Source organism: Pyrus communis, chromosome 5 (genome assembly GCF_963583255.1).
Source record: "Pyrus communis chromosome 5, drPyrComm1.1, whole genome shotgun sequence".
NCBI classification, from domain to species: domain Eukaryota; kingdom Viridiplantae; phylum Streptophyta; class Magnoliopsida; order Rosales; family Rosaceae; genus Pyrus; species Pyrus communis.
In genome coordinates, this window is record NC_084807.1 from 2,162,788 (window position 1) to 2,179,649 (window position 16,862).

Genomic DNA, 16,862 nt, shown 5'->3' on the forward strand with positions numbered 1-16,862 from the left:
CTTGTCATATCAATTTGGCTCATAGTTCATTAAATTAAGGGTATTTTTGGTCTTTACTTAACAAAGATTTTTCACTGAATGACCAAAATGATTGATGGTAGACAAACTTAGGACCACTTCTATCATTTCAAATCTTAAAGACCAAAGTAAGTAGTTATACAATCACATGCATCATTTTGGCTAAAAAAGCCTTTCAAAAATGAAAAATGTGTGTTAAATGAGAGGTCTTATATTTGAGTTTCATGAATGACGAGCTTAATAATATTACATTCTGATCACTTTCAATAAAATATTATCTATGTATAAAAAAAATTAAATAAATAAATAGAATAAAATTACCATTATGTCTCTAATTCTAAAATCAATCATTAAAAAATTGTTTAGTTACTCTAGGTACTTTTGATAAGTTTTTGTAGATGGTTGACAAAGGGAATTTCCTTATTTATCACTCAATAATGTAAAGCCCCTTGGGTTATATATATGAGTGAATGATCACTATGTTTGAGTGTTTTGAAATGATCTCTATGTTTGAGGTCAAGTCAATAAAGAATGAATCATGAAATGTTGATAAAGGAGATTTTATAAAATTCTCACCTTGATAATTACAAAAGCATGCATGAGATTTATGTGTGTGTGTTTTTTTTTTTGTTTCACTAGACTCAAACTAGCCCGTCACGACGTAATTTTCGAAATCAAACAGTTTTATTGAAGTTTTTCTCCTTCATCAAAATGAACATTTGTCCCAGGAAAACCAAACAAAAAACAAATGAGTACATTCGCACAAATTTCTTACCCAATTTGAAGAACAAGACTCAGCTGCTGAAAGAATCAGTAGCACCTCCTGCTGAGAGCCTATCACGGCATGACACGTGTTTAAGACTTAAACACGTGTCATGCCGTGATAGGCTCTCAGCAGGAGAAGCTGCTGATTCTTTCATCTTAAACACATGTCATGCTATGATAGGCTTTCAGCTGGAGGACCTGCTGATTCTTTCAACTAAATCCCAATTTGAAAGGACCTTTTTTTTTTTTTTTTTTTTTTTTTCCGGAAAAACTTTTATATGCTTTGGAAATAAGACGAGAACAGTCAGCGGGGACCCACTCGCCTCCGGTTTCGACTTCGACAGTTGACCTTACCCTTTTTTATTTCCTCGAGAAATCGCTCTCTCTCTCTCTACTGAACGCCACGCTCCTCTCCGTCCCCCACTCTCTCTCTTGTCTCTCTCAAACGTCTTTAATTTGAAATTCCTTGAACTCGCAAACGCCCATTTCCGCGTCCCCCCTTATTATATTACTGCAGCCTGCAGGGGACAACTCCCCATAGCCGGCCACCTACCAGACCTCTCCTCTCTCCTTCTTTCTCTCTCTCTGCATTGGGCGTTTGATTATAATTCAAAGGTATAATATTTTCATCTTTTCCAGCTTAAATTTGTTGGGTTTTATTTATTTTTCAGTTTTCTCTAATGGGTTCTTAATTTATGGTTACCCATTTAAAATTTATGTAATTTAGGGTGGAAAAGTTTGTATTTTTCTCTGAATATGTTTTGGAATTTTCTAGATCTATTGTGGAATTGACGTTGAATATCAATGTGGGCATTCGATATTGGAGTCCGATTGTAGCATTTAGACGAACCCATTTGCTTTGATTTTGTTTCGATCTGCATTGATCAGTTAATTTGTTGAATTATTTCATGATTTTACAAATTTTAAAGTTTTAGAATTTTGAATCGTGGCGATGTACATTTCCTTGAAGAATATATGTTTCTGTATTTGCTTAAGTTTTGAAAGTTTGAATTCGATCTGCTTGATCATAAGTAGTTGAATTACTTGAATATATTCAGGATTTTGAGGCTCTCAATTCTCTGATATATGAGAACTGGGAGGTTGATAGGTAGGTTCCTTCCATTTACATCCTAAGAACGATATGCATAATTGTTGTCGATTTTTCTCATTCATGTTTTGAATAGTAGGCGTCCAATCGAGCGCTGTTCACTCGTGTGAAATGTAAACACCAAAAACATAGTGTTAATCGTTATAAGGAAACCGGCATTTACTTCTCCCTCATCTTTCACATGCCACTTGATCTAAGGGTGAAGGTTATAAATCTTTATGGTATTTACACCTCGGTCTTAAAAGGGTTTCTTGTCTGCCATTGCGATTTAAACTTTGGATTCGAATATAAGAAGTCATGTTTGTCGTGTTTTGAGTTTAGTCTGGACTTCTTTGATAGCATGTGGACGGAGCTTGAAAAGAAAATCAGAAAGTGTAATGGGAAAAAAGTTTTGCTTTTAAGGACACACTTGGTACTTCTTTCTACTTATGGTTATCCTTTAGATTGGATCATTTAGAACTTGGTGCATGAATTAAACATGGTGTATCGTACAATGCTTATTGTTTTGCATCACCTATATATTTAACTTTTTTTTGTATGTTTGGCTCAGATAAGTAGCTGTGTGTGCCAGCATGGCATCCAGTAGTCCATTTTTTGATGACATCCGGACCAAATCTGAGGTTATTGATCCTCCTCAAAGTGAGGACATGCTGGATGTTGGAGAAAGTGTAATTGATGCTACTGTAATGCCCCAAAAACCTAATGTGACGGTTTCTAGCAGTGTTCGCGAGCTGCTGGAGTGCCCTGTGTGCTTAAATGCTATGTACCCCCCAATCCATCAGGTTTGATTACTTAATAATTTTGCTTCTTATGAAGTCAAACCCACTCCCTTCGTTTTCATTCTAGTATTAATTCTACTCACTCATTCACGATATTGTAGCTGAAACTAGCGTGCTTTTTCACTTATCCCTGACCGATGCTAATAATTCATTAGTTTAAAGTAGCGTCAAGCGTGAGGTTTTGAATTTGTGGGAGGGGTTCTCTTGGGAAACTGGTAGACGAGGTGCTATCATTTGCAACTTTGTGGACAGGTTCCTGCTATGCCACTATTTGTTTCACTCCTTACTAACCCTTACCAAGTGCATATTCTTGAGCTGTTTGATTTTATTGAGTTCGCTTTTTTCCTTCAAATCTATTTGGTCTTTGGTGGATGTAAGTATTTTTAAGCAATAACATATTAGAAGGCCCTAGTTTAAAATGAAAAAGGAATTATGTATCTTGGTCTACCTATATCGTAATTACATAATTTTATTGTGGAGTCCCTCGTTTGATGTAAATTTTTTTCTCTGTTCTTTAACTTTTTCCTTTGGAAAGTTTGAATTTATTTATTCATGTAACATAGGTTTTTATCAAATTTATTTACAATATTTATTAAAAAAACAGAAAAATTGTTCTTTTGAGGGATGGGAAGCTTTTCAATAGAACCCCAACTTTGTTCTTTGCGTTAGTAGCGACTACTTTTGGAAATAATTGTCGATTAGTCAACACTAGTGGATTTATTGCCAGTTGACTGTTTCTAAATCCATTCCGTCAAATTGTATTTGTGTGTTTTCAATGCTTATACCATCAAAATACTAACAAGTATTTTGATGTTCCAAATTAGATGCTTGTTGTTTGTTACCTAATTGGCTTTCTCGCCTTTTGCAGTGTTCAAATGGTCACACATTATGTTCTGGTTGCAAACCAAGGGTTCACAACCGGTGCCCCACTTGCCGGCATGAGCTTGGTAATATCAGATGTCTTGCGTTGGAGAAGGTGGCTGCTTCTCTGGAACTTCCTTGTAAATACCAGAGTTTTGGTTGCATGGGCATATACCCTTATTACAGCAAGCTAAAGCATGAATCTCAGTGTCTCCATAGACCCTATAACTGCCCCTATGCTGGTTCTGAATGCTCCGTCGTTGGAGATATTCCTCATCTTGTGGCCCATTTAAAAGATGATCACAAAGTCGACATGCACAGTGGCAGCACTTTCAACCATCGCTATGTAAAATCAAATCCACAAGAAGTTGAAAACGCCACTTGGATGTTAACGGTATTATTCACTTTTGCCTTATTCTTCCTGTTCTCCATTATCCTTCTTCACCCCCTTACAATTTAATCCTCAGCCAACTCAAAACCATTTAGCTTAAAAACTTTGATGATTGATAAAACAAAGAGTGAAAAATCTGTCTCTGAAATGCTCTCTGAGTCTTCCCAGCCTTTGGAAGGGTGGACTGTCATGGCGAAGCCACCAGCTGGTCCCCTTTTTAACACAAAGCATAACTAGAAATTTGCTATCTTTTCCAAAATCCGTCTTTGACACAAACAAAGCATAACTAGAAATTTGCTATCTTTTCCATTCTGCAGGTTTTTAGTTGCTTCAACCAGTATTTTTGCCTACATTTTGAAGCTTTCCAGCTCGGGATGGCTCCCGTCTACATAGCATTCTTGCGGTTCATGGGTGATGATAATGAGGCAAAGAACTACAGCTACAGTCTAGAAGTAGGTGGGAACGGGAGGAAGATGATTTGGCAGGGGGTGCCGCGTAGCATTAGGGATAGCCATCGCAAGGTTCGTGACAGTTTTGATGGTCTCATTATTCAGCGCAACATGGCTCTCTTCTTCTCAGGGGGAGACCGAAAGGAATTGAAGCTTAGGGTGACCGGAAGGATATGGAAGGAACAGTGACAGCAATCTGTCATCTTCAACTCTTTCGTTCGATCATCTTATCTAGTTAGCAGGTCAGTCGCTTTTCGTGGTTACGAGTCTCTTCTGGCCATGTAGTTTAGGGAATGTAGGAAGCAAACTCTCTTTGCTTGTTCATGCTTTAATTGCATATGAGACTTGTGTATGGCATGCTGCAAATGAGACTTGTTTTTGTGTGGATACACAAAGACACATATTTAACGGAAGAAGAATGTGATTCGATAATACCCCGATTATTGTGGTCTAACATCCTAGTGGATGGGGTGCGGGGTTGCGTACTTGTACTTGCAACGTCAAATTGACCCTTCTCGAACCAATTAACTACTTTATTCACTAATTTTGAGGTAAGGATCCTCTCTGGATCAATTCACTTCGAATTCGGATCCTTTCTACTCCCAATCAGCGCAAATCTTGTAACCCTCGCGACTAGCATGCTCGTCTTCCTCTCACTGCTACCGGCAGTGATGGTGGCGGGTATCGGATCGGCCACCAACATGCTCGTCTTTATCCGTTTGTTCGGAGTCAGAGCGTTGGTGGTGGTGTTCCTATGAGTCGGCGTCGACGACGTCGATGAATTCTCAGTGTATGAGACCAAAACTTTTTCACTGTCCATATTAATCCGTCCTTTGTAGAGATAAAAAATTATTTAAAAAAGGAAAAAAATTTGCAACCATGTGGTACAATCTGAACTGTTCGATTACAAAAAAAAGAAAAAAAAAATCTGTATCCAACTATCCACATTAATTTGGTTAGAAAATAATGTTAAAAATACAGAAAAATGGAATTTTTTTAAAAACAATATTTCCTATACACACCCAATCATACTGTTTCAGAAAAACTGCAATTTTGAACAATAACAAGTGGTGTGATTAGATTGGTTAAAAAAACATATCCAAAATTAAACATAATTTTTTTAACAAAAATAATTTTTAAATGCCAATTGTCTAGACAATTTATTTACGAGGTAGAGATGCACTAAACAATTAGTATTCACAGAAGCACTAATTGTTTATTGCCCGATAGCTTGGGCAATTATTATCGTAATGGAGTGGAGTTGCTCTAAACAATATTAACTACAACAAACACGGTTCTCTAAAATAACAGTTTATGTTGCTGTTTTAATTTAATTTTAAGAATGTAATTTTGTTAATCTTAATAAATCCTCCTAGGATAAGAAATTATACCACACAATTCACTCAATTCTCGCTTTTTACCTCCGTTTGCCACCCTTCTCGCTCCCTCTACAATTCTTCAGGTAAATAGGTGGAGTTTAGTAATTTTATTCTTTTGTCATTAGGATGTTGTGATTATATGTGTGGCCTCATTTTATTGGTCGCAGAACGTCTCTTCAATCCAACTCCCCATTAATTATTCAATTTAGCTCCTTCTCCTCCAACCGTCTCTCGGCTACCTCGCCACCACCTCCGCCTTAGTTTCAACCGGAGTTGCTACTCTTCGCGCCAGCTTTGTACAGTAAGTCCTATCAATTTCTTTTCATTTTTACGTGTAGATTTTCCAAAGTTGAAATTTGAGCTCAATTCCATTATTCAATTGATGGGTTTTCTCTAATTCATGTAAAGAAACTATTTTATATGAATTTATCGCATTTCGAGATTACGGATTAGTAAACGAGCCATAATTGTGTTGTGGGTAGTGGGTGTTGGTTCAAGTACTGTCATTTTTCTACAGTGTGCTGCTTAATTTGATTAGATTGTGCTGTTAAAGTTAGAACAATTGGACACGAATTACAGTCATTGGTTATTGTTTCCTTTGACAGAGAAGTATTAATTCTTTGATTTTAGAGAATTGTTGAGTTGTTCAAGTTTCTAGCAAAAATTATGATCGTGTTTTTTCGTTGTAACGGTTTTCCAGATGGAATCAATCAACATGGAGATAGGCACCGCGCGGTAAGCTTTCTTCACTTTTATGGATAAATTCAGTTGGTTCCTCCATGTGGTAGTTGAAAAATCACTAAACAAGCACTGTTTTTACCTACAGATCATTTGCATTGACGCTTATCGGAAACATTAATTGTGCATGATTTACTCTTGCACTATCAATATACTTAGTTAGCATTGATGATATTGATAACTTAATCTCCACCGTAGTCTTTCATATTCATGGCATTGATGATGTCGCTAAGTAGTTATGAATTTCATTTTCTTATCATCATTCATCATAATCTCGACAGGTGTTGCCTTGACAACCGAGTACTGTGGATGTCAAGAAAAGATTCAAGAAAGTTGGAATGGAGAAATATCCATCCACTTCCACACATTGTAACTACTGGGAAATTAAAGTTGAGCTATCAGAGGTTGATCTTGATGGGTTCTGAAGTTTCTACTGGGAAGCATCCCCTGAACCATGTCTTCTGGAGAATACATTCAATTCCCACTAGTTTGGATGAATCATCATCAGCACATGCAGAAACCTTTAGCGAAAATGATGAATGTGCGAATAAAGATTTGCAGGAGGAACTTCCTTCTCAGCCTTTGAGAAGTAATGAGGTACTCATGCCACTAATTAGTTTAACATGGTAAATTGGGCAGTAAAGGAAAATGTTCCCACCCTTAAATTCCATGGTTATATTTTTCATCATCAAAATCCATAACTTTTTATAGCACAGGTTCGTGATAATATCTAGAATTGGATATAATCTCTCACTATGGATCTTGGAACTGGTCCAATCTTTTTTGTGTTATAAATCCTTGATAGCATTTAAATGCATGAATTTCCTTTTCTATTTTTTTAGAATTCTTGGCTACCGGTGGCTTTATCTGTATTGTTATGAACCCACACTTGTTAGTACTAGATAATAGACAGATATAGTTAGTTTTTTCTTTTTCAATTTCCATAGGGGTGAGGATTGGAGATCAGGAAGTGCCAAAGAGCGACCGCTTTCGCTACCTAGGATCTATCTTGTAAAAGAACGGAGAGTTGGATGAAGACCTCAACCATAGAATACGAGCTGGATGGATGAAGTGAAAGAGTGCATCCGACGTGTTGTGTGACCGTCGTATGCCATTGAAGCTCAAGGGAAAATTTTATAGGACGGCAATAAGGCCGGCAATGCTTTATGGCACGGAATGTTGGGCGGTAAAGCATCAACACGTACCTAAAATGGGTGTAGCGGAGATGAGAATGCTTCGTTGGATGTGTGGGCACACGAGAAAGGATAAGATTAGGAATGAGGATATCCGAGGTAAAGTAGGAGTAGTTGAAATTGAAGGAAAGATGAGAGAAAATCGGTTATGGTGGTTTGGACATGTGAAACGAAGGCCTACTAACGCTCTAGTTAGAAGATGCAATTACGGGACAGAGGTTTAGGGCCGAAGGGGTGGAGGAAGATCTAGGAAGACTTTGGAAGAGACTCTAAGAAAAGACTTAGAGTACTTGGATCTAATGGGAGAAGTGACACAAAACCGAGTGCAATGGTGTTCTAGGATTCATATAGCTGACCCCACTTAGTGGGAAAAGGCTTTGTTGTTGTTGTTGTTGTTTCAATTTCCATATATAAAATATATATTTCTTTTGAATTTCAGATGTTCAAACTATCCTGATAATTTGGATTGGTGTGAAGAAAATAAAGTGTTTGCAGCTTAAATTAGTTGTTAAAGTTCTATATAATTTGGTATCTGTTTTTTTAGGCGTTTCTTACACTAAAAATTTTGATACTTTGATTTTTGGATAAAGTTTGATTTTCCTACCATTTCCAGTGTTGGTTAAGGATTCATGCTTTCAACCCTTCTGTTGCTCAGAAGTAAATGAAAATAGCGCATCGTTTGCTTTTTGCTAAAGGAAAAATTGTTAGATTGTTAATGTCAACACATGATTGAAAAGGTGTTAACTCCAATAGTTACCTAGATTCCGTTTGTTCTTAAGTATATGGTAGTGTTAACTGTTAAGGCTGGAAAGAAATAAAAGGACTTTTGAATATTATTAGAGGGAAGGTTGGGGAATACTAAGATCTTGGACTTCACTTTGGGCATAAATTTGTTTGATATTTCAGGAATATATTAGATCTCAAGAACTAACTTATCTTAAAACTCTATCAGTTGCAGTCACTGCTAGCTGATTCTGAAAGAACAAAGCTCGTCAAAAAACTAAGTGAAGCCAATCAACAAAATCGGTTTCTCAAACGACAGGTTTGTATGTATCCGTAGCATTGGCCTTTCTATAACTTGACATCTGATTCAATATGTCATTTAAATTCTTCGTCATCATTTTATGGGAGTGGCCTACCTTTTATGCTGTTGCCATCTGTGTTGATTTCTTAATTGATTTGATGGGGTTAATAATATGCATTTAGGAATGCATTCTAGCAGCAGTATGCGTTAATTCTACTGAAGAGTGAAAGACTCTTTCACAAAACAGGAAAGTAGATTAAAAACTTGTTGAGTCCAGTGCTTTTCAATGACACTCCATGGCTATGAGTAAATACTCCATTTAAAATAAAAACCATATTACTGGAGGAAAAGAAATTATAACTGAGAGATGAAGCGTGAATGTTAAAATTGAGTTGTTGACTTGTTTAGCATTAGCATATGAGTATTAACAAATTTATACATAAAGGTTCACCTATTCATAATCTCATTTTAAATTTGAAGGTAGTTGAATTGAATATACTGAAAGGTGATGATGCTTCCACCACTTTCATCATTTGGGTTATGAGAAAAATGACACAAAATATATTGCATGAATTTTTGTTTCCAATTATTTTCTTCACCCAATAGCTCGTCTTAAGCTCTTCGAGAAAATTAATGTGCATATAAGTTATAACTATAATTCATGGAGCTGTTAAATGGAGACATCTTGGACGTGTATAAGGTTATTTTGTTTAATCATCAATCATCATATACATCTTCTTTGGTCTGTCAGTCTAGATTGTTCTATCATGTGTCATAGATTTGACATCTGAGATTGATTGTCATTTATACAGTTGCATATAAAGGAGGATGCGTTGGTTAACTTCAAAAGTGAACTTGCTGTCTTGGAACTTGAAATTCAGGTAACATATTTTACAAGTGCTGGTTGTCTGCACATCTTGCATGAACATATGTTAACACTTGTGACTAATTTAACTATTTAAGTCCCTAGAGATCTGTATTTTTATCACATGTGAGTCATCTGAGTCCCAAGATAGGCATTTTTTCTTTCATGTTTGGCCTCTTTAACATTCTACAAATCCCTTTTTTTGATACAAAATATGGCTGTAGGTCAAGCACTATTTGGAAGGAGCAAGTAGTTCCAGTCCCGGTTTTGAAGTCATATCCGCTGCCAAAATGCATTTAGTTAGATGTTTATAGTTGCTTGATTTCAAAAGCCATCTTGATTGAATTCTGCTAAAATAAATTAATCTTTAAGAATTTCAAACATCAATACATAGGATCTATATATCATAAACCTTTAACCTTTACGACAACCGCTTTACTAATAAGTTAATAACATACCCATCAGCACTTGTTGAACATTTTTTTATCATGCATTACGGTCCCCATGATTCAATAAAGTCGAAGACTTGTGATGGCATGATTCCTTCAGTTGTTCTAATGGGCAGGCTTTGGTGAAATTGGCAGAAGAAAACACCAAATCTGTCATTCCTGAAGGTTCAAGAAAGATTAATGGGAAATACATTCAATCCCACCTTCTTTCCCGTTTAGAAGGTAACTTGCTCTAGATTGATTTATTTATTCCTTATTACTCACTCTCTTTCCTTTTTCTGCTAAAACTTTATTCCTTTTCTGATAACTGATAAAATTTATTAAGAAGCATTATATAGCATGAAACAAATGATTCCGCACAAAGATGAGTATGTATTTTCTTCTCTTTCAATAGCATGATGTTTCCTAAGGTGCATCTCCTCCACCAATGTAATTGAGCCATTGCATGAATACGTCCCTTGAGATGTTCTCTCTGATTTTCTGTTTTTCCCAAAAATATATTTGTAATCAATATTTAAATTCATTTTCAGACCATCTGTATCTGAACAATCTAAATAAGTCATATACAGGTTACAATCATTTAGTGAAAAGTAATAAGAAACATAAATGTAGGAACAAAGACCACTTGGGTGAGGAGTGACAAAGGGAGAGAGGACTACTTAATAGTTAAGATTCAGAGCGGAAACCTAAGGAAGAAGGTTGGTTAACTCTTGGCATTTGGGGAAAAGAAATAGGCTTTACTTGGTAATGGTGGTGGTGATTACCTCTTGAGTAAAACTCCTGGGCATTAGTCATTTGGAGTCAATACGGTTTTCATGCAAATGGTTGGGATTCTTAAGTTGAAAGAGATTATTTTTTTTATCCTGTATAGTACATGGGTTATTCCTTATGTTCTCATCTTATCTTTTGAACTTTGGTATTTGGAAGTAGGATAAACATTGGCAAGATATTTGGGTGGGGAGCCCCTGCTTTAACTTCAGAATTGTTGTTTCCCAACTTATATCGGAGTTCTTTGAAAACGCTGTCATGTCGTTGTTTTAACCCAAAGTACTTTTGCATGTGTGAAGCTGTACATGAAAAGTTGAAGGAACAGATAAAGGGCGTTGGTGCTGCACAATCCAAGGAGGTTCCCCTATTCTGGTGCGGCATGGCTGAGGTAAATATAAACCTTTTACTGGGTAATTCCTTTTCCTCAACTAACGGGGTGTGGTAAAGATGAGTGAATTTCTGGAATACGATGATTCGGGTCACTTTCTTCTTCATTGCAAAGAAAATGATGACAAGAGTGTTTTTGTCTTGATAACAGAGTGTGCAAGTTATGGGCACTTTTGATGGATGGAGTCAAGGAGAGGATTTATCTCCAGAGTACACTGGTTCTTTCACTACATTCTCAACAACATTAATGCTGAGACCGGGAAGGTACCTACCTGATCACTCAACTATTCCTCCTCTTCCTCCCTTTCTTCACTCCGACCCGTAATTTTATTTTGAAGGTATGAAATCAAGTTCTTGGTTGATGGAGAATGGAAGCTATCACCAGAATTTCCGACAGTTGGTGAGGGATTAACAGAAAATAACTTGTTAATCGTGGAATAGGTCGAGGTCTACAGATAAAAGGATGTTGGTCCTTATTTCTGCTTCTGGTGTACGGAAAAACCTAACATTTTAACTACAGATAAAGGATGTTGGTCCTTAATTCTGCTTCTAACGTACGGAAAAACCTAGCATTTTAACTACTAGAGCAGAAAGGGAAAAAGAAACGAGCGTCTTATCTAAAACCTCCGCGAAACTGTTTGCTTTGTATCGTTATACATAATCAGATGCGGTGTATTGTGCTTGTGCTGTTGAAACTGTTGTTGTTTGGTATTGTGTCAGATCAAGAGGTTGGATAAGTTGTATGTTTTATCAAAGAAACCTCCAATATCTTTGTGATTCCTTTCGGGTGGTGATTTCACACTTCCGTTTTATTCATTTTATTCTGTTTCACTCGTTTTCGTTGTACTTTGAATGATTGAGTAAACAAAAGGAGGATCACAACATAAACACTGAAGGGAGTGTAAACGAACATACTTTTAACTGAGGATTACAATTACATAACTTTCTTTTTTCCTCTCAATGTAATGCATTGTTAGCACTAGTAGTGGTCACTCAAATTATTCTAACATTTGTTTTTCTTCTTCATTAATATATGTTACAAGTTGATTTTTTCGCGATATGGCCACTGCTCTTGAAGTGTGGACCTCTATGTCAATGGCGAAATACCCTGATCATAAAGGCTGGTATTAAATGAGCTGATCGTGTTTTATTTTCTAACCCGACTCAGCTCATTTAAAGTCAGCTCACATGGGTTTGAGTTGTGTCTGGACCAACCAAATCAATAAATAGGCCATGCTGGTCATTCACTTATCAAATTCCACATACTTTTCGACTATATTCAACACATTCTTAATATAAATACATCTTATATATAGTGCTAGTCACTCACATATCTCATTCTCAAATCTCATTTGTAACCATGGGAGAGTCACATCCTATATCACCACCCGACATCATCCTTGAGTTGGCATGGTTCAAGGTCATGTTGTTTGTGGCAAAGATGTCGTCGGGGATGATCTCGCAAACATGGCAAGAATGCCGATTATTTCGCGATATGGTCATTGCTTATGAAGCGTGGACCTATGTGTCAATGGCGAAATATCCCTATCATAAAGCCTTGTATTATAATAAGTCGGTCATGCTTTATTTTTCTGGCATAGCTCGACACAATTAAAGTTAGTTCAGGTGAATCTGACTAATAAATAAATAGGTCATGCTAGTTACTTTCATTGAAATAAAATGTAGGTATAACTTTGCTTAGATATTGCGCAAAAATTAGTTGCACAAGTTAATTTATCTATTATATCATAGTAGAGTACGTACTTTCAAAATATAGGCGCAACTTTGCCTAATTACGTAAATATTGTTGTACATATTGTACACTGTTATTATTATTATCACATGAATATAGTTGAATTGTTTTAAGGGGATATAATTGTTCATGTCTTTACTTAACAGGCTAACTCCAATTACCATTACTATTGCCAACTTCTATTCAAATGGTAAATTAGCAGTAACTTCTCTTATTTATTCTAGGTTAGTTTTGCCAAGGATAATTGGGTTTTTTTTCCCTCTTTCTTCCACTTAAGGGTTAAATTTTAATGGCCCACTTAATCTTAGGAAGCCTAAGAAAAGTAGTAAGTTAAAAAGTGAAAATTAGACACGTGAAAATTAAACACGTGAAAATTAGACACTTGTCATATCACATTGACAAGTAGTAGCTGAACATAAAATTAGACACGTGAAAATAAAAGATAAAAATAAATATGCTATGTTTAGCGTTATTGAGAGAGAGAAAATCGAATTCGAGAGCTCGAATGTGTGGATAACTTTTAACAAACTAAGATACAAATGCTTTGCATATTCTCTTAACAAGTTTAGTTCATGGGGTTAGTGAACAAGTTTTATGAAATCTATGCCATTCTAAATTCCTTTAAGAAAATAGCTTGAGTGAGAATCCGTATTTTAATTACTTGTCTTCAAACGAGCAATAATAAATTATTTTCTTTAATTTCTCTTCAATTATTTTTTTTCTAATAAAAAAGACCTGGGCCTAAATATGTTGAACTTTGACAAGTGGGCCATCACTCACTAGCCCACAACAAAAATACCCAAACGACGTCGTCGGCATGTAACCCAATGAAACCCTAAGTCATAAAACCTCCCCACTCGCATCGTTTCCTCATTCACTCTCTCGCTTTCCCCCGCCGCTGTAATCCGATCCCTCCTCTCTCCTCCCTTCCCTGTCGCTGTAATCCAATCCCATGGTAAGCACGTACCCAATCATCTTCCGATTGCCAACCATCTGTTTGTGTAAATGCCTCTGACAATCTTTCGTTTTTGATTTTTCAGGCGCCGAAGAAGGACAAGGCACCGCCGCCGTCGTCGAAGCCGGCGAAATCCGGAGGAGGCAAGCAGAAGAAGAAGAAGTGGAGCAAGGGAAAGCAGAAGGAGAAGGTGAACAACATGGTGCTCTTCGACCAGGGCACCTACGACAAGCTCCTCACTGAGGCACCCAAGTACAAGCTCATCACACCGTCCATTCTCTCCGACCGTCTCAGGATCAACGGTTCCCTGGCCAGGAAGGCCATCAGGGAGTTGATGGCTAGAGGCTCGATCAGGATGGTCTCTGCCCACGCCAGCCAGCAGATCTACACCAGGGCTACCAACACCTAGGTCTCTTTGCTCTTTCGTGTTTAATTGTCGTTTCGGGTATCGTTATATGTGGTTTCAGACTATTTAGTTTCAATTTTGTTTAATCTACAATTTTATTTTGTTTAATCTACAATTTTATGGAAACCTAGAGATTTTCTTGGCCTGATGAATTACTTTCCAGTTTTCACCTAATATATGCTTCAGCCAATGCCCGGTTCTTATTTGTTGAAATTGTTTTTTTACTTGCCTGTTCTATATATGCCGATTTTTCACTTTAATCGTAATGAAATATAATGCTTTTCGGGTATTCACCATCGAAAATGTCTTGTGTTTTTGTAGTTAGTAGGCTCAATCGAAAATGTGTTATGTTTTCGTATAGTAGGCTTTTCAGGCGTAGGATCCTCGACTACTCGTCGGTGTTCCAATATTTGTAGTGTTTAGGGTTTGACTTTTGAGGCATGAAACACGATTGCATTTGTTTTGAGCACAAATTTGATGGTCGCTAATGTTGATCAGCCAATACCGTGGAAATGATCTTCTGCCGATGGGGTTATGCGTTGAATTTGACGTTCTTTGTGTTATATATTTTCTGTGCTTGGAGTTGTGGTTACACAGCGCAATGACATTCTAGGATTCATGTAGCTGAGCCCACTTGGTGAGAAAAGGTTTTGTTGTTGTTGGAGTTGTGGTTATGTAAAATGTTTCTGGGGACACGTTGATTTGGATACGAGCGTAATGCGTGTCTTGTGTAATGATTTAATGCCGATAAGATGAATATGGATCGTTAGTGGGAGTGTGGTAGAATAGTACTTCAAGTGTAGGCGGGTTTGTAAGGGATTGAAGAGCAGTATTTGGTGCGAATCTATTATTTAGAATTCAAATGCGATGACTGCATTTGTCAATGATCCTTGGATCATTTTCTTAGAAAGCAGGCGAGCCGAGGAAAAGAAATCTTCTTCTGAGTCGTGACTGTTCATTCCGCCATGATTGCGGCTTTTCCAAGTCCTCGTATTTTCGCTCATGTCTGAAATTGTTTCCAGCGTTATCTCTCTCCTTGATATCCCAGTTTGATCTCCGTAAATTATTTTAGGAAAGCTAATAAAAATGATTTGAAAACTTTAAGTTTTAATGATAAGGACAAAATGAAGGGTAAAGTGAATAATACTAGGATTGATTTTTTAGTGTAAAAATGTGGTTTTTCGTTAAAGTGAACAATACTGTGGGCATTTTGTTAAAACTCCCAATTATTTTCCCAACACCTGTGCTATGAGCCTATGAGTATGCATAAGCCCTTGTGTTCTACAGATTTGGTTTCGCAGTCTGGTGTGTTCTGTAACATTGGTTTCGTACCGTTGCAAAATTTCCGACACATATACAATTAGGGGTGATTCAATTTAGGATCTGCCGAAGGTTTTAGGTTTAACGTCCATCGAAGGCTGGGCGAGAATTGACCAGAATGATTGAATCCGGCATTCTGCACGGCTCTAAGATTAGAATCGGTTTCATTGCTGTTGGCAGTCGCTACAAAATGTACAGCTCGTCCATAATTTTTTGTTGAGCAAGTGAATTATCTATATTAAAAGAGAGGGGGGGGGGGGGAAAAAGGGTGGATTTAGCCTCATAATAGATTAGCAATAATGTGGTTCAAGACGATAATCGAACCTAAGACTTCTTATTTATAAGATAAGAGGAATACAATTAGGCTGTAGTACTAAGTGGCACCGATGGAAGTGCATTAAAGTAGGCCATGCCGCATAAGGTCTAAGTAACGGGTGGACTTTTATTCCGACTCTTCACCGGTGGACGCGGTTGAAACCTGGGGGCAGGCAGAAGTAGCGGTACAACATTTCTCCCCTTTTACTCTTATTCAACATTGGGGGTCAAAAGATGTCTCCAAACATCTTCAATTCCCCTTCAGTTTTTCCAGGTCAACATTGTTCTTAGACGAGAAATTTTTAGTTGCAACGGGAACATAAACAGTACATCATGTATTTTAATAGGAGTGGTGGTGAGAAATTTTATTTTTTAAGTTATTAATTTTTTAACACACATATCTCATTATTTGTATACTGACATGTGGTGTACTATCTTGTGTACCGCTGAAAAATCTCTTGTTCTTAGACGAGTAGTGGAACTTCAGGTTGTAATCTTTTATATGCAGTGAATAAGAGCTTTTGGTACGTGGGATGGGACGGAACAGAGTGGGACGAGGCGTTTCGTCTCAAGTTTGGTACGCCTAAAACGGGTGGAACGTGTTGTTCCACGGGACGAGTTTTGGGTGAATTTTCGTTCCGCCTCACCCTCTGGAACGACTCGTTTCACATTCGTGGAACACAAAATTATAACCTCTCTGTCTCCTTCTTCTTCCTCCTTGCTTCCATCCGAGGGCATGGGGAGCTATCAGAAACGGCGCCCGTGGCGGGGACCAAAGCGGCACCAGCAATGGCGACGCTGACGGCACCCCGGTGGAGAAAGGCGTCGACTTCACCAACTACTTTTGCACCTACGCCTTCCTCTACCACCAGAAGGAGAAGCTCTCCAATCGAGTTCGCATGGACGCTTACTACAACGCCGTTTTCAAGAACAAGCACC

The 16,862-nt window shown here is 37.4% G+C and overlaps 3 protein-coding genes across 3 annotated transcripts; all 3 read left to right on the forward strand.

Moving 5' to 3' along the window:
- The first annotated feature begins 1,180 nt into the window (after positions 1 to 1,180).
- Positions 1,181 to 4,805, forward strand: LOC137734978 (E3 ubiquitin-protein ligase DIS1-like). The gene is made up of 4 exons (XM_068474324.1): positions 1,181 to 1,398; positions 2,442 to 2,673; positions 3,539 to 3,925; positions 4,240 to 4,805. Exons 2-4 carry the CDS (start codon positions 2,464 to 2,466, stop codon positions 4,558 to 4,560), a joined length of 918 nt encoding a protein of 305 aa, XP_068330425.1. The 5' UTR covers positions 1,181 to 1,398; positions 2,442 to 2,463; the 3' UTR covers positions 4,561 to 4,805.
- Positions 4,806 to 5,909: 1,104 nt separating this feature from the next.
- Positions 5,910 to 11,954, forward strand: LOC137735742 (protein PTST, chloroplastic-like). Its single transcript, XM_068475183.1, has 9 exons — positions 5,910 to 6,051; positions 6,451 to 6,485; positions 6,770 to 7,085; positions 8,634 to 8,723; positions 9,518 to 9,586; positions 10,136 to 10,241; positions 11,087 to 11,175; positions 11,326 to 11,438; positions 11,513 to 11,954. The coding sequence occupies exons 2-9, from the start codon at positions 6,451 to 6,453 to the stop codon at positions 11,613 to 11,615; spliced, it is 921 nt and encodes a 306-aa protein (XP_068331284.1). The 5' UTR covers positions 5,910 to 6,051; the 3' UTR covers positions 11,616 to 11,954.
- Positions 11,955 to 13,761: 1,807 nt separating this feature from the next.
- LOC137733967 (small ribosomal subunit protein eS25y-like) lies at positions 13,762 to 14,494 on the forward strand. The gene is made up of 2 exons (XM_068473194.1): positions 13,762 to 13,882; positions 13,968 to 14,494. The coding sequence occupies exons 1-2, from the start codon at positions 13,880 to 13,882 to the stop codon at positions 14,289 to 14,291; spliced, it is 327 nt and encodes a 108-aa protein (XP_068329295.1). The 5' UTR covers positions 13,762 to 13,879; the 3' UTR covers positions 14,292 to 14,494.
- The last annotated feature ends 2,368 nt before the right edge of the window (positions 14,495 to 16,862 follow it).

Excerpts from the sequence above, each read along its gene's own strand:
- LOC137735742 (XM_068475183.1), top strand. The coding sequence starts at position 6,451 with ATGGAATCAATCAACATGGAGATAGGCACCGCGCG. Across the intron at positions 8,724-9,517 it reads ATCGGTTTCTCAAACGACAG|TTGCATATAAAGGAGGATGC; the intron begins GTTTGTATGTAT and ends TCATTTATACAG. Across the intron at positions 11,439-11,512 it reads TTAATGCTGAGACCGGGAAG|GTATGAAATCAAGTTCTTGG; the intron begins GTACCTACCTGA and ends TTTATTTTGAAG.
- LOC137734978 (XM_068474324.1), top strand. The coding sequence starts at position 2,464 with ATGGCATCCAGTAGTCCATTTTTTGATGACATCCGGACCAAATCTGAG. Across the intron at positions 2,674-3,538 it reads TGTACCCCCCAATCCATCAG|TGTTCAAATGGTCACACATT; the intron begins GTTTGATTACTT and ends CGCCTTTTGCAG. Across the intron at positions 3,926-4,239 it reads ACGCCACTTGGATGTTAACG|GTTTTTAGTTGCTTCAACCA; the intron begins GTATTATTCACT and ends TCCATTCTGCAG.